This window comes from Ceratotherium simum, chromosome 11 (genome assembly GCF_057802395.1).
Source record: "Ceratotherium simum simum isolate JZ-2026a chromosome 11, ASM5780239v1, whole genome shotgun sequence".
In the NCBI taxonomy this organism is placed as follows: Eukaryota; Metazoa; Chordata; class Mammalia; order Perissodactyla; family Rhinocerotidae; genus Ceratotherium; species Ceratotherium simum.
The window spans coordinates 22,436,018-22,463,100 of NC_141910.1; the positions used below are offsets into that span (position 1 = coordinate 22,436,018).

A 27,083-nucleotide genomic window follows, 5' to 3' on the forward strand; every position below is an offset into this window, starting at 1 on the left:
TAGAGAGGTATGGGAAATGAATGAGCAGCACAAAGGATAGAGTGATGGTCTCTGCTTTGGTGGCCCAGGACAGATCCTCACACAGGAGGTACTTGAGTTAGATCTTAAGAGATGCACCGGAGCGCATCCACTAGAAACTCTAGGTTAGGGCCTACATGTGGAGTCATAAAGGAATGGAAGAGAAGGCACGTGAAGGGAACTGTAAATGTTTGCAAAAGAAAGACCATTGCACAGGGTTCACAGGAGGGAGTGCTCATAATATTTTGCCTAGACAAAATGTCCCTCCCCCCATTTCTGTGTCTTAATTTTACCAAACCAGTAAGATAGAGGTTCAAATGTCATTTTCTCCATAAAACTTTTCCTTGTCTTTCCTTCCTCCCAAATTTCATAGCACATTCCATATATCACAGCTCCTTATGGTAATTTACTCTCTCTATCCTATTTTATGGTTATTTGATTACTGTACATGTATTATTTCCCCTATAAGTCTTTATAATGCTTGTAATCTAAATAGCAAAAAGAAACCAAAAAATAAATTAGAAAAATAAGTGATTACTTTCTAGATTTGGTAGTGATGGTGGTGGTAGAAGGAAGAGAATGTACTATCAAGTTTTAAATGATCGTTGTTAAATCACAGATTGGGGATGGGAACCTATTTAAAAATGTTGTATTAGATGGAGAAACTATGGATGAATTTTTCTCATTTGGGGGAGTAGACCTTTTGACTCAATACGTTTAGGTTCTTCTTCCTTATCCAAAATTTTTAATCACTTATTTTTAATCACTTATTAATATCTCTATCACTATCTTCTTACATGCATTTATTCCTTCACATACTTTTAAACTAGAACTATAGGCATTATGAGAGTTAACTATTATATAGATTCATACTGATAGAAGTTTATTCTAAGAATGCTACCTTAAGTTTCAGCAGTTTAAGTATTTTATATACAATGTTCCTTTAAGACTTAGTACGTAATTTTAATAAACCAAACAAATTTAACCATTTTATTGTTTATTTTTCCTCATAAACATTCAGTTATTAATAGTTATTAATTATCCCTTTGTTTTAAATGCTTCTTTATTCATTTTGGTTCTTTTTTAGAGCTCAAAGATTACTCATTACCACAAACTACAATAGCTCACTTAGGGGACTAATATTATCAGGAACCAGAGGACACTGATGCCAAAACAATCAGTTCTTCCAGGATGTACATTTAGTATATAACAGACACCAAGGATTAGATTTTGTTTTAAATTAAATCATCTGAAGAGAATCTTTTAAAAATAAACCAACTCCATTTTTACATGAAACAAAGGAAAACAAGATGAAATAAAGTGATTGAGTCTTCTCTTTCGTCACTTTATGTTTAGAACCTAGTAATTTGTGTGCAACATTCACAGTTTTACACTGCTACAGCCTTAAATGGAACAAATAAGATGATACAAAGTAGCCTTCCAAAAAATCATTTAGTAGTAAATCTAATTTTCCTAACCATGTCCATTTTCCACCCATATTTTTGAAAGTGTACATACATATATTTTTTAAACTATGTCTTTGTAATACAAAAGGAAAAAAGTTAAAGAAACAGTGATTTATATTTAAAGGACAGTGATTTTAAAACTGCAAGATAATTTCATCACAATTACAAGGACCTGAAGAGATATTTTTGACTATTTTTACTCCTTTTCTACATTTTTGATATTTTGTAAACTTATTTTTTCCTTTCCCTTTCCTTTTCTCCCCCTACTATAGATACTCCCTTTAGGCAACAGTGCATCAACAATCCTCCCACGTTCAAAGTCGGCTACATCTGTTGCTCTTTTCCATTGTTGAAAATTCCTGCCTTAATCCTATTTGACTTTATTCATGCAAAGGTCACCCTGAATTCAACAAATGGAGGAGCGATGGCAAAGCATACTGTTGAACATGGCTGAGAAAATGCTGTTGTGGAACATGTAACTAATGTGCTCGCACTGTCTTGGAAGTACTTGATATATATCATATTGGCCTCCAATCTTAAGTGTGTCATATGTATTACTACCATATTTGCTAAACATTGTAACAATTATAATAATGATTTTGATTCTTGGTAGTACACTGCTGTTTCTTTTATCCTAAACCAAGTGTCATGTGTTCATATTACTAATCATGCCTACCTTCATAAGCATGAATTAACTGAGAGGATCTACTGTAACTCTATTATCACCATTAGCGTTTGGCAAATGTAGCCTGTTTTTTGTTGTTGTTGTTTCTCCATAGAATGGTATCTCTAATTTTTTTAATTCTCAAAATCTGCCAATGAAACTAAATTATTGAATTCAACTTAAAAAATAAGTTCCCAGTTCCAATAAGCAGCAAAATAGATGGGTTTGGCAAAATAGATGGGTTTGGTTGTGCCTCGAAACTCTTTTTAACAGACACTGATTATGAACTACAGCTATAATGCAATATGCCAGTGGCCTTTTCATCTATGCTAAATATAGCTTAAATCTATAATTTATTGCCATCCATATATATCTGACCCAAACTAGGAGACATTAATAGGAAGATTAAAGTAAGCACTAAAATAAACTTGACTAAAGAAAGATTTATGAGGTGAAGATAATTATTTTTAATACGCTCATAATTCACCATGACTAAAATATGGGAACGCTTACTCACACATGCTTATGTCCAAGTTAAAAAAGATGCCTGCCAATTTAAGAAGAACCAAGCTCAATTAGCTTCAAGTTATCAAGGAAAAGGCCACTATTATTCCTTTGGCTTAATACAGAAAGGAAATCTTGTTTATAATACACTACTTTGTTGGCCTTAAATGAGATTTTTAGCATAAGGCAAAACTGAAGACAAGATTTTTAAAAAATTACTTGGGTACTTACCATCTAAACTCAAACAGCTATTAAGGACACCTTGTTACTGTTACATAATATAAAATAATCTAATACAGAAGACATATTTTCCAAGAAGATATTTTAATGCATAATTTTGAGTTGACAGCAAAATGTATGTATATAAACAAACTGATAATATCATTTGTCATCAAGCTCATCAATAATTTCTCAAATTTTGATAGACAAAACTAAAACTCAGGATAAAATCCAAAAGACATAAAAATAAAAAGACAAAAACTTCCCCATTTTTAAGTAAGATACCCCATTTTTTAAAAAGTTTTGTTAGTTGAATTATATTTTCTCAATGATGCAATTTTAGGCTAAATATTTAGCCTTCATTTTTATTTTTCTTATATTGGTAGTAGCTTATCAGACCATGATTTCTCTGATCCCCAAACTCCTGGGTCCAGTAGTTAACGCACTGTAGAACCCTTAAATGTACTAGGAAAGTTTACTATTTAAATTTCCAAATTCTATTTTTATAAATAGAACTCTTTTTAGTATGTAATCACACAGTAAATCTGTTTACAAATTTGTATTTGCCTGAAATGTGGTACGTTTATACTAGAAAGTGTATGATCTAATGAATGGCCTAAACTTTGCCTCAGTTTCCTTATTTTTAAAATGGGAGAAACAGCACCCACCCTACCTATTTCATAGTTTTGTATAGAGAATAAATTAATCATGCATATTTAAATGTTGTGGGGGACTATAAAGCCCTTTATATATGTAAGGAATTGTTACATGCAAAGGGAACTTCTGTCAACCAATCAGTAGTTATATTTCTTTGAAGCAATGTTCAGTTCATACAGAAATAGAGTCAAATAAACCAAGGTAAAATGTTCTGTGTCAAAGAGTCTCAAACTTTTTCATTCCATGATTCTCTTAAGAACTTTCACGATCCTAGCAGTTGGGGACAACCATCATCTTCAAGACTCTTCCAGATGGTCTCAGCATGGAACTCCAGAATGTATGAATGTAACATATTTGTGACAAAACAAGTGGCAGGTGTTCTTTCTACAAGCCTGATGTTACCTGCTGTCATCTGATTCAGATGGAGTCTCCAAATCCACGCCCAAAAATTTCTAGCAAGGGTGTGTACTTTCATATCCTGCCTGAGCAAGAGACCACACACAGTGGATCTGGATGAAATGGTTCCTTACTCTCAATAAAAGGATAGGCAGAGAGGAGATACTAGAAAATTCCAAAATGTTTATGTTGCTTATTTTCCTATTAAAATATGTCATGTCTCTTAAGAGACTATTGGAGCCAGATTTATTTTCTCCACATGGGACTTAACATCCCTGTCTGAAGATGTCCCTGTTCCAGCCCCCAGGCTCAGTGCCCCATGGCTTTGTTCTCAACGTTGTCCTGAAATAGGGGAGACCCCTCAGTTCCTGAGTTCATGATTGAAATATCTTCTCTGTAAGTTCACAATTAATGAGCTTCCCCCTGGGAAGCCTCAACAGGCCAGCACTTCCTGATCACCCTGAGCTCAGACATCCTTAAAGGAAGTCTAACAGTCACTCTCTTACAGTTTGTGTTTTTGTTACTTACATAGACTTTAATTTTAATTGCCATATTTCACAAAATCTATCACTTTGCTAATCCTTTGAAAAGGCAAGACCAATTTCACTGTTAATTCTGACTTCTCTGTGTAAGTACATGTTTCAGATGGAAGAAGAGGGAAAAAGAATGGAAAGAGACGTTAAACCTGTCTAAAACCAAATTAATTTTCTTAAACACAAACTTATTCTTCTTTACTCTCTTTCTCTATTAAACGCAGAGCCAGGATGACTTCCCTTCCTTCCTACTTTCCTACATTTCTTCCTAAGTCCTTCCTTCTATCCAGCCAGGCAACAAATATTTATTGAGCACCTACTACATGCTAGCACCTAAGCACCCAAGCTAGGCTCTAAGGACATAGAAATGAAGTCCCTGATCTCATGGAGCTCATAGACTAGAGGGGAAAAAAGATAATAAACAAAGTATATAGGTAGAAGACAGTGATTGGGAAAAGGGGGTTGGTTTATATAGGGTAGTCAGGGAAGACCTCTTTAAAGAGGTGACATCGAGAAGAGATGTGAATGAAATGAGGAAATGAGTTATGAGAAAATCTGGGAAATAATGTTCTAGATGGAGTGAAAAACAAATGTAAAGGTCCTGAGGCTAGAATGAACTGGGCATGCTTGAGGACCAGAAGACCAACCTGGTGCTAACAGAAGGAAAAAGACAGTGGGTGGAAGGAAATAAGGTTGGAGAAAAAGGCAAGGACCTTGTAGATCACATAGGGCCTTGTAGGCCATGGTAATTTTATTCTGCAATGAGAGGCCATTGGTTAGTTTTGAATAAGGCAGTGACATAATCTGATTAATGATTTTAAAAGGTGATTCCAGTGAGACTTCCAGGTCCATAAGATACTCTGGACACATTTACATTGCAAAACAACCAAATCCTGCATAAAATATAAATTTTTATTGAATTTCTTGGCACAAAAAAAAATTTCATATAAAGGAAAACCTGAGGGATGAGCTCTTATGAATGACAAGGCTTTTCCAAGGGGAAAAAAATGTTTTTGTTTTGAGTATATCTTTGTGTGTGTGTTATCTTTCACAGTAAGTAAAGTAATTAACTAAAAATGGGCATATCCCTACAACCAAGAAATTCTATTCCTAAGAATTCTTTTTTTTTTTTTTTGGTGAGGAAAATTGGCCCTGAGCTAACATCTGTTGCCAATCTTCCTCTTTTCGCTTGAGGAAGATTGGTCCTGAGCTAACATCTGTGCCAATCTTCCTCTATTTTTGTATGTGGGTTGCCACCACAGCATGGCTTGATGAGTGGTATGTCTGTGCCCTGGATCCGAACCTGTGAACCCAAGCTGCCAAAAGTGGAGCATGCCAAACTTAACTACTATACCACCGGGCCAGCCCCACTAAGAATATTTTTTAGCACAGTAGTTTTTCAATCCTGGCTAAACAGTAAACTCATCTGGATAATTAAAACAAAACAAAACTGATGTCCAATTTCACTTCTAGAGATTCTAATTTGCTGGTTTGGTGTAGGGCCCAAGCACTGATATTTTTAAAGTTTCCCAGCTGCAATTGAGAACCATTACCCCAAGAAAAGTGTTATACATGTATATCAAGAGATATAAAAAATATTCACAGCAGCCTTATTCCTAATAGCAGAAATTTGGGGAGAAATTCTTATCTCTAGCATCAGGAGAATAGATAAATTGTGGTAAACCCCATGTAATGGAATATTTTACAGCAGTGTAAAATGAATAACCTACAGCTGCATGTAACAACATAGATAAATCTTAGAAACACAATATTGAGTAAATAGAGAAGTCTACGTAAAGGATACTGAAATTTGTGTAAAGGTCAAAAACAAGGAAAATTAAACAACATATTGTTTAGGTGTATAGGATAATGTCATTTTTATAAAGCTTGAAATAAACATTGTTTAGAGGTTCATACATATAAGAGACTGGTTAGTGGCTATGTGGTTGAGGGGCAGGTGGATCACAGGCAGAGGGATAGGGCAGAAGCATTACAGGTAGATTTGACACTAATGGTAATGTTTTAGTTCTTAACATTAGATGATGTTCATTTTGTTGTTGTGATCCATAACTTACAAATTATATTTCATATATTATTTTGCATAAATCAAATATCAAATAATAAAAAATTTTTAAAAGATTTCTACTGTGTAGAAAATAGACTTTGGATAGGGTACAGAAGTAGAAGCAGAGAGATAAGTTGGGAGGCCAATGAAGTAGTCCAGGAGAGAGCTGATGGCAGATTATACCACAGTGGAGTTGGGGAGATGGTGAGAAGTGATCAGATTTAGAATACATTTTGAAGAGTAGAACTTCTAGGACTTACTGATGGATTAAAGAGTCTGCACTGTCCAATATAGTAGCCACGGTCACGTAAGGCTATTAAAATTAATTAAAATTAAATTTAAAAGTCAGTTCTTTAATCACACTAGCCACATTTTAAGTGCACATGTGGCTGGCTAGTGGCTACCTTACTGGTGCAGATATAGAATATTTCCATCACCATACAAAGTTCTATTTGATAGACAGTGTGTAGGAAATGAAGGAAAAAAGATGGCTCCTAAGTTTTCTGCTTGAGTAACTGGGTGAATGGCAGTGCCATTTACTGAGAGATGGGGAAAATCAGGAGAATAGCAAGTTTAAAAGGAAAATGAAGAGTTCAACTTTGCGCAAGAAGAGACATTGAGTAGGCAGAGGTCAGGGAAAAGCTGGAGGTAGAGATACAAACTTGGAATATACTACTATATAGATATTATTTTAAATCACAGGATTAGATTTGATTGCAAAATGGTACATCCTCTTTGGAAGGCCCTTTGACAATGACTACAGAAATCACAAAGGCATTTACCCTTTGACTCACTTCAGGAAATTTACCTAACATCTCTGAAACAATCTGTGTACAAAGTTATTCACTGCAGCATTGCTCATAAAAACAAAAGACTGGAAACAACACCATGTATGGGTAACCGGCTAAATAAATTATGATACATTCACATACTGAAATAGATATGTAAAACAGAATGAGGAAGCTCTCCACATACTAAAATGGGAAGATTTCTAGGATATACTGTTAAGTGAAAAGAGCAAAATTCAGGGGCAGAACAGTGTTTATAGGATGTTCCTTTTGGGGTATGAAAGGGAAGAATAAGAAGAAATTTTTGAATTTGCTTGTATCTGTGTAAAAACCACTGGGAAAATATACAAAAAGCCAATTAAAAGTGGTTATCTTTAGGAAGCTGGGGTAGAGAGGGGTGTAATATGGCAAACGGAGACAGGGGTGGTAGCAAGACTTCCCGATGTGTATCTTTTTATATTATTTTGATTTCTGAACCATGTTTCTGGCTAAAATAATTCGACTAACATTTCTTAAAAGGAAAAAGTAATCAGCTTCATTAAATGCTGCCAAAGGGATCAATAAGATAAGGACTAAAAATGACCATTGGATTTCGCAAGATGGAGGTGACCTTAACAAGGGAGGTTTCAAAGGACAGAAGTAGGAAGAAAAGTCTGTTTGGAGTAGATTGAAAGAAGTAGAGATGATGAGTATAGACAACTTTTTCAGTAGAAGGTAGAGTAACTGGGAAGTAGCTGAAGGGACATGTGGTATCTGAAAAGTTTTGTTTCTTTTTAAGATGGGCTATGTTATAGTATATTTGTAAGCTAATTGAAATGGTCAGATACAGAGTAAGAAATTGATGCAAGAAGCAAAGAGGCTAAAATCAAGATCAAAGCCCTTCCTTGAGTAGACCAGGGGGATGGGTCTAATACACAAGTTGATGGGCGGTCCTTGGATAAAAGCAAACAGTTCATTAGTTAAAGCAAAACGTAAGGCAGAATGTGAGGTTACAAATCATGTTGCCCTTTCTCTCAACACACATATACATGATTACACTCTAACTTCAATAGCCTTCCACCACACATGGGTTTAATGCTAAAATTGTTACCATGGTCCACAAGATCCTCCATGACCTGGCCAGTACCTACCTCTCCAAACCTGTATAACACTACCCTCTCCTTGCTCACTACATTCAAGTTACATAGGCCTTCTCACAGTTCTTTTAACATGACAAGCTATTTCTTGCTTTGGGGCCTTCATACATGCTGCCTGGAATTCTTCTCTTCCTATTGTTGTCTCATTATTATTTCTTTCTTTCTTTTTTTTTTTTTTTGTGAGTAAGATCAGCCCTGAGCTAACATCTATTGCCAATCCTCCTCCTTTTTTTTTCCCTTTTTCTCCCCAAAGCCCCAGTAGATAGTTGTATGTCATAGTTGCACATCCTCCTAGTTGCTGTATGTGGGATGCTGCCCCAGCATGGCCAGACAAGCAGTGCGTCAGTGCGCGCCCAGGATCTGAAACTGGGCTGCCAGTACCAGAGTGTGGGCGCTTAACCGCTAAGCCACAGGGCCGGCCCCTTCATTATTATTTCTTTATGGGTCTACCATCATTCTCTCCTAAAGTCTCCTGTTCTTTTCCTCCAAAGTATTTACTATGATTTTTACGTATATACTTGTAGGTTCACTTTGTAGAACCTCAGAAGTCAGAAACCATGTCTGTTATCTAGTATCTAACATAATGCCTGGCACCTTGTGGGTGCTCAATAAATACATTTTTTAATAGCAGTAAAAAAAACAAACCCACATAAAATTAAATTTACCAGCTTAACCATTTTTAAGTGTACAGCTCAACACTCAATAAATATTTTTTGAATGAGTGACATGAGCAATCCAACCTGTTGCCCAAGCTAGAAACTACTGAATCATCCTTGATTCTTATTCTTCCCTTTTCTCCCTCAGATCCCATTCTTTAGCCCTGTCTAGTCTGACTATACAGTTTTATTCACCCTTTCATTCCATCTTCACTGCATTGCTCAATGGCTCAGACGCTCATGATTTCTGGCCTGGACTATTATAAAATTTTCCTATCTATAGCTCTGTCTTCAGGTGCTTTACTCTCTGTCCTTCACATACTGTCTTCAAAGTTTTCATTCTACTGAAACTGATCATGTCTTTCCTTTACCAAAAAGAAACCAAGGGTGTGCAAGGTTGAACCTGGAAACCACTGGAGTGAGCAGTGGTTCTGTTTTACAATCTTGGAGCCAAGATCTATCAAGGGAGGTTATTGGGGCCTCAGGTAAAAATGCAAAAAGTCACGGTGAGCAGCAGAAGCTAAAGACAGGGAAGGCAGCAGGGATAAGACAATGAGGTTGGAAAGTTAAGAGAAGCTGCTCTGGAAATGCTATTAATTCTGTTATAGGAGGGTGCTCTTGCTCAGGGCCCACTCTGCTTCTGTAGCCATTACTATTATTACTATAATTATTATTGTTAAGATATAATTTACACCTTTTTAGTGTGCAGTTCTGTAAGTACGACAAATACATACAGTCGTGTAACCTCTACCACAACTGGATATAGCATCATTCCATTATCCACCCCACCAAATTTATATGTATACCCTCACCCCCCAACAACCTCTGGTGTATTTCTGTCCCTATAGTTTTGCCTTTTCTAAAATGCCACATAAGCAAAATCATATAGAATGTAGCCTTCTGAGTCTGGCTTCCTTCACTAAGCATAATGCATTTGAGATTCACTCATGCAGTTGGGTGTATAAGCTACTGCAGGCTTTTAACAGTGCCATTCAGTACCTGGTTTCAGTAGCTTGCTACTATTTCTACTGTCTACACAATAAAGTCCAAACTTCTAACAATCATACACAAAAATATTCACAACCTGATTCCATTTTTATGTCCAGGTACTCCACTCACCTGTTCCACTTACAATCACACTAGTAGTGCTCAGGGTCTCTTGAACTAGGCACTTTCATACTTCAGTGTTTTTGAACATCTGTTCCTTTTGAAATGCCCTTCTCCTTTCTTTGCTCATTTAGCGAACTCTAACTGTTCTTCAATCATTCAGATCAACTGCGATCTCTGCTGCCCTCCTCACCACTAGTACACTACACTATACCACACCACACACACACACAAATATTCCCTGTCCCTAACCTCTAATGAGGAGCGCTTGGAGAAGAGGTAGCGAGGTATAAGTAACACTCTCATTAATGTTCTTAAATTACTCTAGCCTATCTCTATTATAGCCCTAATTATACCATATCATACTTTTTGTTTATGTGCCTGCTATACTGGGTAGGTTGTGAGACTGCTGAAGACAAACACTTGGTCTTAATTGTGTTTTTCCTCTTAGTTCACAGCATAGCTCCTCACACACAGTAAGGGCTACATAAATAATGAATACATGAAGTAGCATATGATGGCTGGTATGTCCCCAAATGTCTTTTAAGATGTCTTAAGTGTTTAGTGCACACTGCCTTTCCCCAACCTCCCCCCCGAAAAACAAACTTCGAAAGCCACTCCCATAGAAAACTTCTTCATTAGAATAAGAAATATAATTATCCATTTTTTCTGTTTCATTCACTTTTTAATTGGTTTATTTCTCACCTAAGCAAAATCAATTAACATTATTATTAACAAATACTTATTGGAAATACACTGCCCCCTGTCTTGGCAAGGTAAGTAACGTCATTTTAGTAGGATAAATAATTTATTTTTACTTCATGTTCAGACCACGTTAAGAATAGCAATGAGTATTGCTGAACTGCTTGCTGTAGCATTCCACATGACTGGTGTCTCTAACCCAGTGTCAAAAAAGATTAACTCTTGAGAAGTTTTCAGATTCTATTTTACAGCACTTTAGCATCTCACACTCATTAAAAACATTATACAAACGTATACACATGTGAGTATTTCTCATAACAAAAATACTCAGGTTACTAATGATGTTTTATATGATATGCTACTGAAAGAAAATTTTATTTTGAACTACATACTATGTATACTCAATTTTTAAAAAAGCATTTGGCAAACCATATACTGTTCATTTAGCTTTTCCTTCTTCTCAGGTGTTAGGAAGCTAAGAATTAGGGTAAGACTAGTTTTTTTTTTTTGCTGAGAAAGATTCACCCTGAGCTAACATCTGTTGCCAATCTTCCTTTTTTTTCCTTCCCAAAGCCCCAGTACCTAGTTGCATGTTTTAGTTGTAAGTCCTTCTAGTTCTTCTATGTGAGCCGCAGCCACAGCACGGCTACTGACAGACAAGTGGTGTGGTTCCATGCCCAGGAACGGAACCCAGGCCACGGAAATGGAGTGTGCAGAACTTTACCCACCAGGCCACCAGGGCTGGCTTGGGGTAAGACTACTTCTGATGCTTCCTTCAGGTAAATAAAAGCATGACTTTAGAGTCATATAAAGATGACACTCCTAATGAAAAAAATTTTTTAGAAATTTCCATGAATGTCTTTTTATTGCTAATGTTTATCAAAGTTATAATTGCTGCTCATGGAAATTATAAAATGCACATATGTCTGAGTTAATATTTCCAAAATTAAGAAACACTAGTAATATCTTTGGTTATGTATACTCTGAAGCCTCATCATTCAAATATTATTAATATAGAATTGGTAATGGTTCAGACATGGTATGTTAATTTATATTAAGTAAATATTTTGAGCTAATTTTTTCTTTCCAAAAAAATTAGAGGTGCTCTATAGGAAAGACACTTTTTCTGGAAAAATAAGTAAATAAGAAAATTAGTAAAATAATTTCTGTATTAAAAATATTTTGTTTTAGTCCATTCCAAATTTGTGAGAACAGTATCAGCCGAAATAAGGATAACATCTGCTGTATAAGGTAAAGTTTTAAGTAAATTAAGAATATTAATAAGTTTTAAAGAAATATATATAAGGGGAACACTATATAATGGAACAAACATTTTTACATTGCATGAAAATCTTAAGTGCACAGTACTTATATATTTAACTCATTAAAGTCAGGCCAAATGAAGATCTCTACTTAATAATTCAAGTTATTGTGAATACATGAAAGAATAAACTGTTTTTCTATTAAAATTAAAAATAAACTCTGTTACTTATACTGATCACTCAATTAGACGAGCCTTTTCTGTTTTGTTTACTTATGAGGTTTTACTATAAGAAGTTAAATGTGGATGGTTCTTGTGGAAAAAAAAAAAACAGCTATGTTAAAACCTACGTTTTCCAAAGGCAGCTAAGAGTTAGATAAAGACTGAAGAGTTTCCACTGCAATAGCATCTGCTGGTGGTGGTGGTGGACAAATAGCTTTATGATTTTTATCCAAATTATTATATCCTAGAATTAGAAATTCTGATGTAGTGCAGATAAACAATTATCTCGAGTTTCACAATGCATTATGGGTATGAGAACGGTTCCAAACTGTGAAATTTAGTACTAGAACATAAATATACTTTACTGTAAAGTAATACTGCAAACTTACTTATTGAAGTATCAAATACTTTATAAGTTTACATTCCCAAAGAATTATTAATTTAGTCACAATGTATTTTCAATTACTGGCTTTGCTTCTCAATTACATCATTATTAGAGAGGTTTATCTAGCTTTAAAAGTCTTCTTTCTGCAGCACTATACTCAATGCTGACTATTAGAAGTTTTTTTTAAAAAGGAAAGATTTCTGGGTTACAAACTTAAAACCTAATGAAATGATCTAACTACATGCATGTTCGCAAAGAAAACATTCTCACACACCCTTAATGATAATGGCACTAATGGAGCCAATACATAGTGTATATATTAATCCTTAGGTTACAACTCTTAATCCAGGTATTAAAGAGTTTATATGTCCCACAGTAGTTTGGCCTTCTGTACATAGCCTATTACCAATGAAAATATGTCCTAGCCACTTGCTTAAATGCCATGGAAACAGACAGTAAAAGGAATATTAAGTCATTTTATATCTAGTTGCTCCATTAACTCAACTGTTCTGTGATTGTTTTTGAGACTCTTCTCCAAGTTCAAACATGTCAGGCTTGTTCTTCAAGCCTTTCAAGTTGGGACTTACATTAAAAAACAGTGCCAAGCAAGAAGTTTAAGTAAACATAAAACCTTCATAAAAGTGATTACAGGAGTTCAAGTCAATTGTAAATATCTTCCTCGTCGACATGTCAAGTAGTAAAACCAAAAATTTTCATTGGATTTATAGTTCATTTCTTGTTATGATTTCTTCTTTGACCTATAGGCTCTTGAACATATATATTAATTTTCAAATATATGGGTTTGTTCTAGTTCTGTTACTGATTTCTAGATTAACTGCACTAGGGCAGAAAACATAATTTCAACCCTCTAAATTTGTTGAAAACTTACTTTAAAGCCTAAGATATGGTCAATCTTTGTAAAGAAATGAATTCTGCAGTTGTATGGTGTTGCATTTTATGAGGCCAAATCGTTAATTGAGTCTTTAAATCTTACTGATTTTTTAGCCTGCCTATACCATCAATTATAAAGAGAGATGTGCTATAATTTCTCACTATGATATGAATTACCCTTGAAGTTCTTTCAAACTTACCTTTGTCTACTTTGAGAATATGTTACTAGGTGGATGCAAATTCAAAAGTTATTATATGCCTGGTGAACTGAACCTTCTATCATGATGAGATGATCAGCTTTATATCTAGTAACACATTTTGCCTTAAAACTTATTATATTTGTTATTAATATGGTTACACTGTTTCCTTTTGGCTAATGTTTTCATGATAAATCGTTTTTCAGTCTTTTAATTTCAATCTTTCATATATCTATTTTTAGATGTATATAGCTAGATATTTTTAAACATCCAGGCTGATAATCTTTGTTTTTAACTGCAGTATTTAGTTCATTTAGATTTAATATAATTACTAATAATTTGAGTCTAAATCTATCATATTTGTTCTAGCCGCTTCACGTTTTTCTCTTTTTATTGACTTTATCTCCTTTTATTGTATGATTATTTCTAAAGATCTTTCCTGTATTTTCTCTTCTAGTTTGCAAGTTATACGTTATGTTTCTATTTATTTAGTAGTTACCCTAAAAATTAGATACACTTACTTAACTAATCAACGTTTAAAGAGCAATCAATATCTTTACCCTTCTTCTCAATAATACCAGGACCTCAGAATACAGTAGCATACTTATCCTCGCTCCCAGCTAATTTATTATTGTCATATATTTTAATTCTTTTATTTCAGCCTATCATTAGATATGCTGGTTTTATATTGTCAATTTGTGCTTAAATTTATCCACATAACTGCTGTTTTGTAATCTTCCTTTCTTGCTTGAACTCCTGAGTTTCTCAAGAATATTTTCCTTCTCCCTAAATTACACGTTTTAGAATTTCCTTGAGTGAGGGTCTGCTGGTAACAAACTCAGTTGTCTGGAAACACCTTTATTTTTGTCTTCATTCTTGAAAGATATTTTCCCTGGACATATAATTCTAGGCTAGCAGTTCTTTCATCATTTCATTTCTCTGACTTTTACTGTTGCTGTTGAGAAATCACCAGTGTTCCTTTGAAGATATTTTGGCTTTTTCCCATCCTTAGGCTTATTTAAAGATCTTATCTACCCTCTTCTTTCTTTCTTTCTCTCTCTTTCCTTCCTTCCTTCTTTCTATCTCTCTATCTATCTATCTTCTGAAGTTTCACCACAAGCTCTCTGGGTTTAGATTTCTTTTATCCTGATTGAGATTTGCTAGGCTTCTTGCATCAACAGACTGTATCTTTCATCAGCTTTGAAAAGTTCTCAGCCATCATCGCTGCCACAGCATGGCTTGATGAGCAGTACGTAGGTCTGCGCCCGGGATCTGAACATGCGAACCCCAGGCCGCCAAAGCTGAGCACACAAACTTAACCACCACACCACAAGGCCGGCCCCTAAAATTTTTATAATAGAAAATTTCAAAGGTAGAACAAATATTATAATGCACCTCCAGTTTACTACCACTTGGCTTCAAAAGTTATCAATATTTTTTCCAATTTTATTTTGTCATTCCTTCCAAATACCCTCCACATACACACAGACAAATTTTTCTTCTAGAGTATTTTAAAGCAAATCCCAGAGTCCTATCATTTCAACAGTAAATAATTCAGTACATATCTCTAAAAGATAAGTACATTTAAAATCTATAATTTCTCCTTCTCCTCTCCTCTACTTTTGCCAAGGTATTCATTTGTTAAATGAATTGGGTCATTTGTTCTGGAGGACTTCCCACATTCCGTTTTGGTTGACTGCATCTTCATGATATCATTAACATGTTCCTCTACCCCCTAGTATTTCTTGTAAACTGATAGTTATTACAACCAGTGGCTTGACTAACTTTTAGTTTAATTCTTTGGCAAGTATACTTTACAGTTAGTTCTAAATACTTGCTATTGCAATATATCAGGAAGTACAAAATGACTGGTTGTATTCCTCTTAATGATATTAAGATTGATCGCTACAGTTCAGTATCAGCCTGATCCATTATCTATTATAAAACCTTTCCACTATTGGTTTTAGCAGCCATGCTGATTGTTGCTAGATCCATTATTTCATTAGGGATACAAAATGGTGAGTTTTCTAATGATATCATTCTATCTGCATTTCATAGCTAGAATTCTATGGGAAAACTAATTATCTTGAAATATAGTTCATAAAAGAAAACCAGAACATTTGATTCTTTATTTATCAATCTACACAGTAATGAGTTGGTGCCCTAGCAACCTCCAAAGCCAACTATTTTGGTATTAACATAATGAATTCATGAATTTCTGTATATTTGATGTGTTTCAATCCTTTTGCAGATATTTATTCTTTTTTAGTTATGTAAACATGCTTCACTGTCTCCAGCATTTAATGTTACAAAAACATCTGATGGTAAAATCTTTCCTTGGAGGGTAATCTGCCTTTGAAACTCAAAACTACTATCAGGATATGTCTAGGTTTGGATCTCCTTCCATTCATCTTGCCTGGTACTTGTGAGTCCTTTTAATTTAAAGTCTCAAGTCTTTCTCCAGATCATATAAATTCTCTTCTCTCTCTTTGATAAATTATTTTCCTCTATCTGTTCTCATCTCTACAACCCTAATATAAATACAGTGAATCTCTTGACTCCATCCTTTATTTTTATTTTTCCTCCCGTATTTTAATCTCTTCATCTTTCCACCTTGAATTCTAAAGAGAATTTTTCAAGTTTGTCTTCTAATTCATTAATTAGATGTTCTGCAATATACTATCAGTTGTTCATAATTTTAAAATTTGAAAATTATGTTTTTTCACATTTAAGAGCTCTTTCCTATTCTCAAATGACTACTGTTTACCATTTTTTGGGGGGAAATTTCAAAGCTACAGAAGTGTTGCAAATATAGTACAATAAAAACCCATATATTCTTTATTTAGATTCACCCACGATTAACATTTTACCTCAGATCATTATTTTTTGATGACTACTTGCTCTTTTTTTCATTTATTAATAGAATGTCCAATCAAGTCACACTAAAAATATTGATTAGAAGTTTTTTTTAAAAAATTTTTTTCTTTTGCTTTTGTGTTGTTTGTTTTACAGGTCATTTGCTCTGATGGCCAGCAGCAGTCTCCCTTGTTTGGACCAACTTTTTTTTGCAAAATTTAAGGAGGTCCTCATTTTCAGATTCACACATAACATTGAGAATGAGTGTCTCCTTAAGAATGAGGCACCTATTGCCAAAATTTAAGGAGACACTAACTCTCGGGTTTAAACAAGTGGCAAATTTGTATTTGCATGACCCCAAGAGTTAGTGGCTCCTTAAATTCTGCACCCTAGTCACCTTCTTGCCTCACCCTAGTCCTGGGCCTGCTGTGCGTGCTGTTGTAGGTCTTTTCATTTTTTTGTTTCTGTTTGTTTTTTATTATTACAGAGTGAAGTTTACCCCGTACTGGGAGTTGAACAGTTAAGGGTTTTGTCATAGTTTGTATGAATCTGTTCAAATACTCTAGATACGTTCCTCTTCTTCATGCAGTAAAGGGTGAACTAACCAGTGCTTCATTCACATTTATCATCAGTAATGTATCCTCAAGTGATCCTGCCAATATACATCAATAATCCTCAGTCTACCATTTGTGGCTAATTGCTCAGCCTTTATAAAGCATTTAGCAAATAAGCCAAACTTGTGACTCATTTTTTATCATTAAAGTGTACAAATAATTTATTTACCTTGTTCAGGCTCTTTTCCTATGTAAGGACACTTCTGTCTCCATAAGGAAAACTGGCAGTTTAATCCTCAGTTGGAAAATTGTGATAGGCACCTTAATTCAGTTACTCCAGAATATACTGATATAAAAGAGCAACCTTTCTGGGGCCGGCCCAGCGGCGCAAGCAGTTAAGTGCGTGCACTCTGCTGCGGCGGCCTGGGGTTCACCGCTTCGGATCCCGGGTGCGCACGGACACACTGCTTGTCAAGCCATGCTGTGGCAGCGTCCCATATAAAGTGGAGGAAGATGGGCAGAGATGTTAGCCCAGGGCCAGTCTTCCTCAGCAAAAAGAGGAGGATTGGCAGATCTTAGCTCAGGGCCCATCTTCCTCACAAAAAAAGAAAAAAAAAAAAAAGAGCAACCTTTCAAAATAACACTCAATTACTCTACAAAATGTGTTTCAAAAGGCAAGCATCCTAATCATGGTTTGTTTTCTAAAATAAAATTTAGCATTTTTATCTCTCCCCCTGAATACAGTCAGAAAAAGCAAGAGGCAAATTCTTAGAGATGTTCTCAATGCTATGGTTGCTGGTTCTTTCAGTTTGCAAAGGCCTTTAAGTGGGTTATTGCTACTGCACATTTGCCCCGTCTGTGGACCGGGGCTGGGACTAGAGTGAGGCAAGGCAGTGCCTAGAGCACAGACTTAAGGAGGCACTCACTCTTAGGGTGGTGCAGATGCAGAGTCTCAGTTTAAATCTGGTGCCCTAGGAGCCTCTCTTGCCTTGCCCTAGTCCAGGCCCTGCAGTGCACACGTCCAAATATATTTTAGAATTGATATCACAGGTGCAAAAAAAAAAAAGGAATGTTTCTCAGTATCCTCACCAGTAACGTTATGCTCTGAAAATTACCATATCTTTTCAGACATCATTATATAAATGTAGTGAACTGATTTTGAAGGAAATACTACTCAACTTTTGTTTTTTTTTTTTGTGAGGAAGATCAGCCCTGAGCTAACATCCTCGCCAATCTTCCTCTTTCTGCTGAGGAAGACTGGCCCTGAGCTAACATCCGTGCTGACCTTCCTCCACTTTATGTGGGATGCCGCCACAGCATGGCCTGACAAACTATTCAACTTTTGATAGCTTGGGCTTTTTGTTTGTTTGTGGGTTTGGGTTCTTTTTCTTTTTTGTGTGTGCATTCTACTGTACTGTTCCTAGACTTCTTTATGCTCAGTTGCAAAATATTCTGATGATTTTCCTTTAAAGTTTGCATGATTGGTTTTCAAATGTCATTTTAAAATGATTGTTTCAGGTAGTTATTGGTCAGTACTCTTTTGGTTATGACTAATAGAAACAAGCCATTTGCTTGAATTTTTTTTGCTTAAGCACAAAGGATAACTTGTTATAAAGATAAAGGAGATTTTGCAGAACCCTAGGCAGAAAATATAGCTGGGCCTGAGGTCTTCTCATAGAAGAGACACCAAGATTTGGGCTTCTCTGCATCTCCACTATAAAACTCACATTTTAAATAAACATCTATAGCACAGGCTGCTAACTACTCCCTAATATCCATTCTACTCTTCTTCCTTAGTAATAGAACCTCTGATTTTTAGCTGGGTAATACAATCGCCCAGAATTAAAGATTCATTTTCCAGTCTCCCTTGCTAGAGGTAGGTGTGGGTATTTCTTGTTCTTTCTTCCTGTTGACTGGAATGGGGCACTGGCTGTGGCTCAAGTAGCCATGTTGGGTCACAAAGCGGAAGTCTATACTGAGGATGGTGGATCAACAAAATAGGAGACTGGGTCCTTGATGACTTTGTGAGGTTACTGTATCAGCACTGGACCTTCAACATTTTCAGAGAGAAATCAATTTTTCTTTTATTTAGGCTGTTATTTGAGGCTTTCTATTGCCCACAAATAATCTTAATTCCAACTGAAATTCCATTAACCAGAGACTTATTTGATTAATAAGATCTTAAAAAATAACTATTCTGGGAGGCTCCACATACATATTAAAGAAGGTAGTTGATTCAATGTAATTTGCTCTTAACCTTTAGCTAAAGTCAGCCACACTGAAAGAAGGGTAGCTATGCATGGGGGAGACAGGAAATTCCAGAACATAATCTATTTTGCAGGGAGAAAACAAGCTTGACTAATTTATTATTAAAAAAAGTAAAGGCAGACTGAAGGCATTCCAGAGACAAGCAGATATAATTGAGATTGATTCCTCAGGCCTAGCTATATTCTCTGCCTAGTGTTCTGCAAAATCTCCTTGTATCTTTATAACAAGTTATCCTTTTCGCTTAAGCAAAAAAAATTCAACCAAACGGCTTGTTTCTATTAGTCATAACCAAAAGAGTACTAACAATAGAACAGGTGATCCATACAGGAGGGCCCCATTTATTCAGTATTATTGAGGAACAGGGTATTCTGGTAATTAAGGTATTCCAATAAGCAAAAATTTTACAGGTAACTTAAGCTTACCCTCCCTCCCCCCAGCTGTCATTGAATGCAGTTTGGCGTTTCATTTTACAAAACAACTATGTATTTATCATTTTTTCAATTAAATTTTGATCTTCATTCTTTTTATGATTTTTCTTGGAAGGTTTGAGACATTTTCAATTACATAGGAGGAAATTAGTAGTTTGATTGTGTGCTTATTTCTTTTCAGGATGAATGGCTCACAGGCATCATTCTACACAATTTTGCACAGACAGAAATGAGGGTAAAGAACTTTCTAGAAGGAGGCCTTTATGTGCAAAAGCTAAAAAGGGTGTTTGGTTTGCAGTTTGAATTTGCCACTAGGACCAACCAAGAGGACTGCTATGTGTAACTTTGAATTTGGTTTACCCTGGGCTTCTCAAAGTTTATGCAATCCGTACTCAAGTTCAAAAACATCCAAGTGTAAACCTTGGATCTTTGCCAGAACTTTCTAGAAAAAGGTAAGAATATGAGTGAAGGCTTGAGTTATTTAGCTGGGCCTAGAGATATGGATGGGATTTCCATTTTCAGAGATGGAGCAAGTGGAGAGTAGTATCACTGTCGATCATTGGAGATCCACCAATCAGGACCTTTGAGGGAACCCTTCTCCACTTGACCAGGCTCATTTCATCATTGAATGTGCAGTGGGGCTCCTCTCCATGTTATCACCAGAGTGTAAGTTTAATTTATTTTAATTCCTTATTGTCACTGATAGGTGACTGTTAATATTGTGATTTTTATGGAATTGAGTTTATAGTGTTTAATAATATACATTAGCAGATGTATCTGGCAACAATTTCATTTATGTTCCTAAACTCTTTCCTATAATCTGAATTGCATTTTACACTAATTTGAATGAATTGTATCTAGGAGTTCAGAGTTATATATTTATTAACTTATATTCACAGCCAGTAAATGGTGGTCAGCCACCATTGAGCCTAACTGATCATTTTATTTTATTGGATGGTTGTGTGTTTAATGTCAGGTTACTTCTCTAAACACTGATCTTTTTTGCTAAGTTGTCTCAAAAAGTATTATGCTTTTATCATTTTACAAATGCAGAAATCAATGGTCTGAAGTGAGGAGTTTATGTAGATTTATGACAAGGAGGGGTCCTTAGCTGCCTTCGGGAATAGTTTGAATTTATTTGCAATATATGTACATGCTTATTATCACTCTGTTTGTTTAAATCCTGGTCTTGGTTCTTTTTCATAAATTTTCTTAAAAATAAGTAGTTTCAGGTGACAGGTGGGGAAATTAATCATCTAGCTGAGCACTTGTCATTTTACGACACTGAATGCTCTTCAGCCTCTGCAGTCAGTTGCTATTGAGTGCAGTTTGGCATTCTGTTATACGAAACAATTGTAGTGTAATATCCTTTCATTATTCAACTAAAACATGAGCCTGTTTTTTTCAAAAGCTTTATTTGAACTGTTGTCTCCTTTTTAATTTACAAATAAGGGAAATAACTGGCCAAGAGGCATACCTTTTAAAGCATCAAAACTCTAATAATTTTAATAGAAATGTTTTGATATAAAACACACTTCCCTGCTTTCCTAAATAGAATATTGTTTACTAAGCATAGTAGGACTCTTTCAGGTTGTCTCAAGGTTGCCAAAATGGTCAATTATTTTACTAAGCTTTAATACTGCAAAGTCTTCAGGAACTACTTGGATATATACATAGATCTAGTCCTATGATGAATAAGCCCCATACTACTGTGCTTTCTCAGGTGCCATTTATCATTTTTTATTATTGTCAGTATGCTATTGATTCTAATCTTCTTCCTTATCTCACATATATTTGTGTACTTAGTAGTTCCCAATTTTTTTTTTTTTTTTTTTGGTTTGGCAATGGTCCACTTTTTTTTCAAATGAAATCTTACATAAATTCCAATATATAAAATGAATGAATGTGGATTTGTGCTGTAGAAGTGGAACAGGGGGTCCAGGGCCCTGCTGTTAAGCCTCCCTACCTGGTTTCAGTGCACAACACCCAGGTACCTGATGGAACTCCAGGCTACCACCAAATAGTTCAATACCACTAGTCAGACCTAAGAGTGACTTCTATTCTGAGGGATAAATTTCTTTAGGAAATGTTGTCTTGTATCTTCTACAAAAGGCAACAACAACAACAAAGATTCATGATCTCATTACTCAGTAACCTCTATTAGTATAACAAACAAAAACAGAAGTAAAACATGTATAAGGTTCTAAATTCAAACAATATAGAAAGGTACAAAAAGAAAACGTAATGCCTTCATCAATCTTGTGCGTACCCTCCATCTCACCAAGACTTTTCTTATCAAAGGTAACCACTATTAAGTTACTTGTGATGCCTTCCATAATGTATACAAGTGCGCACATTTATATATGTACGTATATATGTGTAAATAAAGCTTTTTAAATAAAGCTTTATACAATCAGAAGGAATCATACTATACTCTGTTACGTACATTGTTTTTTTTTTTATTTAACATCAGCAATCTTTTTTAAAGTTAATTCTTTACAGTTGTGTTTTGCATAGCTGAATTATCCAAACTAACTTCCAGATTAGCAGATGGCTACTGTGGATATGACTGATTGTGTTTCTACTTATCTGTGTCTGAGCAGAATGAGGCCTTTTCCAAGAGAAGTATGCCGGTAAAATGCTCAGCCTTTCCTATAAACACCATTTATTCTACAAGGTATCTGCAATGAGGTACTGAGTTCAAAATAATAGCTATGTTATACTTCACTACAACAAACTTAATCACCACGTGTAACAATGTTTCTATAGAGTTCCAACTTGGAACGGAAAATCTCTCTCTAGAGGTAGAATGGTACAGTGGGAAAGTATGGGTTATAGACTCAAAAGACCTGAATGATAACCCTGGCATTGGCACTACTAGTTTTATCACTTTGAGCAAGTTACTTAACTAACATTCAGTTTCTCATACGTAAAAAGGAGATAATGGTTATGTATTTCTCAGGTTGTTCTGTGGATCAAAAGAGGTAACAGAACATTGCCTGGCACACAATAGGCACTGTTAAATTCCTTTCGATTCCCTACAAAAGGATTAGGATTTGTGATTAGCTTCAAATTTCAACGGACTATAGAAGAGAGATGGGGCAGGGAGTAGGCAATGAGGGACTAGGGCTTCAGGGAGACAAGGGCTAGGTGTAGGTATTCTTGATGGTTAGATTGGATAAAAGACCAAAATGGCTTCTTGATCCTGACTAGTGTCCCAGTTACTGTCTTTATTTTTGCTCTCATGGTTACAGGAATTGGCCGTCTCCTTTGCTTTATATTTCTACCAACTGCGGCTTTCATTTACACCCTCCACCCCTTTTCCTTAGTCAATAGCAAGACAATTTAGTCCTAGTTTCTCTTCCTAAAGTTATAAGTTTAAAAAAGCACCTGATATAAAAACACCTGGAGATTAACTTCTGGAATGGCAGAGTAAGATCTCAGTGAACTCATTCTCCTTCTAAAACTATGAAAATACAGGCAAAACAAATAAACGATTTCAGAACTGTAGCATTTAACAAAAGCCACAGAATGAACCGAAAAATCCAAGAGAAACTACTGAAACCTTGCTGTCCTTGAGAAAAACAGCAGTCCAGGCACCCGAGGTGGAGTATGGTCCATATATCACACAATTAATGAAAATGCCTGTTTCAATCCTGTCTCTACTGGCTGGGGGACCTGTGACCTTTACTTTATCCCTCTGAGTTCAAGTTCATCTCATTTTTTCCCCTAACTACATGTGAGAATCAAATAATGTAATATAGTAACAATAAAACATGCATGAATAGATGGGCAAAAGTTATTTACTTAAAAAAACTTGTTAAATCCAACATCTCTACCTTACACATGGAAGATATCATACTACTTGCAATCAAACTTTAGACTTTGTTCCAACACTGTGTTTTACCTTTCCACAGTTATTATGCATTAATATTTCTAAAAAAGAGTAACAATAAGGCCAAAATTGTAACCTGACATAAATCTAAGTGACAATATTGAAATTCTTTGACAAAGCATTTCTCTGTACTGAGCCTTAAACTTCCCAGTACATTTCTCAAAGGATGATTTCCTTCTTCGATATTAGTGTAAGCTGTCTCTCACACCTAGCTGCTTTAGAGTATCCTGTCTTGAATGCACCAACCCTACAATTATAATGTCTTTCTTCCTCTGATTTTAAACAGCATTTTAAAAACAAATCTTAACCCAAACTATCCAATCCATACTGTACTATAAACTTAGAGGCTCTCAAACATATTTACAATGTTGCAGTATAATGGATTTACTTAGATTTTACTTTTAAACCACCAAAAATAAGTAACAATGACCTTACTTAATTTGAATTAAATTGCATGGGGGGAAAAGAACAAACACTAATGCTACACGTGTTACTAAGAATAAACTCCTACCTTAGGAGAAGTGGAGAGATCTCTTCCTGCAGACACAATTGTGTTTTCATTCACTCCTCCTGTCTTTGGTGAGACGGCTGGTGGGGCTGGAGCTCTTCTTTTTACTCTTCTTTCAGTTTCCAGTTCTTGAATTGGATTTACCAAATTATTTGGAGGAGGAGTTGGTTTAGGTTCATAAAAAGGATTTGACCTAAATGAAAGAAGAATTATTGTTAAATGTCCCTCTAAAAATAGTTTATTGCCTACTACTCAGCCATAAAAAAAAAAGACAAAATCGTCCCATTTGCAACAATATGGATGGACCTGGAGAGCATCATGTTAAGTGAAATAAGACAGAGAGAGAAAGACAAACATCGTGTGATTGTACTCACATGTGGAATATAAACCAACACACGGACAGAGAAAACTGTACGTTGGTTACCAGGGGCAAGGGGATTGGGAGGTGGGCACAAGGGGTGAAGGGAGGCATTTAATAATGTACAACTAAAATTTCACAATGTTATAAACTATTAAGACATGAGTAAAAAAAATGGTCGAGGGAAAAAAAAATAGTTTATTCCCAACTAAAGTATGTTCATTTGTAAAACTAGAAAATAGTGAAAATAATAACAAAAAACCCAAACCAGTGACAACCTACAATTTGATAACAATCACTGTTAATCTTTTTTTTGTTAATCATTAACAATAAAAATTTTCCCTTTTAAAAAGTATTTTTTAATTTTTTAAATACAAGGTCATGCTCAGCTCTATTATATACAGACCCTTAGAAAAACGTTTATAATAACAGTAAATCCTGTATATTCTCCACATCCAAGGAAAAGGAAATAAGATGTGGAAATACTGTTTTTTTAATGCTCCCTCCACCAAACATTTTTTCTTGCATTTCATCCCTTCCTCTGTATTAATACTTAAATGATAGTTTAGGTGGGTAGAGAGTTCTAGTTGTCAGTTAATTCGTCTCAGCACTTTGAAATATTAGCCCATTGTCAACTTAATATTGCTCTTTTGTAAGTCATCTTTTATCTATGGTTGTTGTTAAGATCTTCTCTTTATTTCTGGTTTTGAGCAATTTTATTATGACCCGTCTAGGTGTAGTTTTCCTTTAATTTATCCTGTTTCAGACTCCTTACATTTCCTGAGTCTGAAAGTGAAAGTGTCTCATTAGTTGTGAAAAATTATTAGCCATTATATCTTTGATAGCCTCTTCTCTATTTTCTTCTTTAGAAAATCTTATTAGATAAATGTTGAACTATCTCTTTCCATATTTTTACAAATTTTTATTTCTCCTGTGCTACATTCTGGATAATTCCCTCACATCTATGATCCGGTTAACTTTTTCTCTCTTCATCTGTGTCTAATTTAATGTTCAATTCTCCATGAAATTTTAATTTCAATAAGCACATTTCTTCATATGGCTGTGTATATAATATCTCAGGTACAGAGATTTGAGTCATTAATCATTTAAACATTTATTTTATGGTCTCTGATAAATCTATTATTTGAAGTCCTTGCATGTATAATCCTGGTGTTTCTTTTGTCTCCTAACTTTCTCTTAGTAAACTGTTTCCTTGTGTGTTTTGTAACTCTAGATTGTGAGTTCAGGGCTTAATCTGAGAAAATCCTGTGTAGCCCGAGTTGGGAGTGCCTCTCTTCAGTGTTTTATGTGTGCATTTGCCAAGCACTTTAGGAGCCACTTTCTTTGTTACTTTCAGACCATCCTGCTAACATAACGTCAAATCCACCTGAGGGTGGGCCTGTGCTTCTAACTTGTCAGGAAAGACTTTTTTTTCCCTCTACTTAGAGTCTGGGCCCAGGGAGAAAATCTTCCTTGTTAACTTCCTTTATGAGTAGATGGATTTTTTTTCTAGTTAGTTATCTATAAACACAACTATCTGGTCTATATGATGATTATTCTTCCTATTACACAGTAATAAACTGTTATTTTGGTTCTTATTTATTAGATACTTATTTTCTTACTTTTCTTTTCAACACCTGTCAGTTCCCTAGAGTTCAACATCCTGTATGCACAGTAACAACAGAATTTCTGAGTCTACAAAGCTAAGGACCAGATCACCCAAACATAGTGATTATACCAATGGAATTCTACCTTGTCACATAAAACCTGTAGTGGTGATAGCCCTCTGTTTCAGTTGTGTATGTTCTGTGAACTGCAACAGTACCAGACTCATGAAGAATCAATAACCAATTATCTATACCTCTGCCTAAGGATTTATATATAGACAGTCAGGTCACATGAGACTCTGGGTACCAAGTATATCTACCATACTTGTGATGTCACTCTCACTCTCGTTACTCATGGCAACGATTAGTGTTCTGACTCCTTCCCATTGAGCTGGGAGTATGGCCTCAGAATCTCTCTCACCCCTGCTCAGGGTAGTTGCTTTTAACTGAATGAGGGTGGCACCTACATAGAAACCTATTTCCTAGTCTTCATTTTCTTATGTCTGTGCATTCAAGAGAAAAAGAGCAAGAAATATATATTTGCAACTTAGCTTTTCAGGCCAAAATATTCTTGCCTAGTGACCAAGATATGCTTGAAGTATTTATATCCCACGCTTACCACCTTCAGAAGAACTTGGGGAAATCAAAGCAAAGAACAATGTTAAAATGACTATGTGTTCAGAAAAAGCTGAACATGCTTTCTGAAAAGAGGTAGAAAGGGTATCACATCCAGCCTAGAATG

The 27,083-nt window shown here is 35.3% G+C and overlaps 1 protein-coding gene across 5 annotated transcripts in view; it reads right to left on the minus strand.

The window, feature by feature from the left end:
• The window catches only part of EHBP1 (EH domain binding protein 1), a 345,468-nt gene that overhangs the window by 156,767 nt on the left and 161,618 nt on the right, over positions 1-27,083 (minus strand). For all 5 annotated transcript variants that reach the window (XM_087436678.1, XM_087436679.1, XM_014791477.2 and 2 more), the window contains exon 10: positions 24,380-24,569. In XM_087436678.1, coding sequence (XP_087292804.1) covers positions 24,380-24,569 — 190 coding nt within the window. The remainder of the gene's footprint in view (positions 1-24,379; positions 24,570-27,083) is intronic.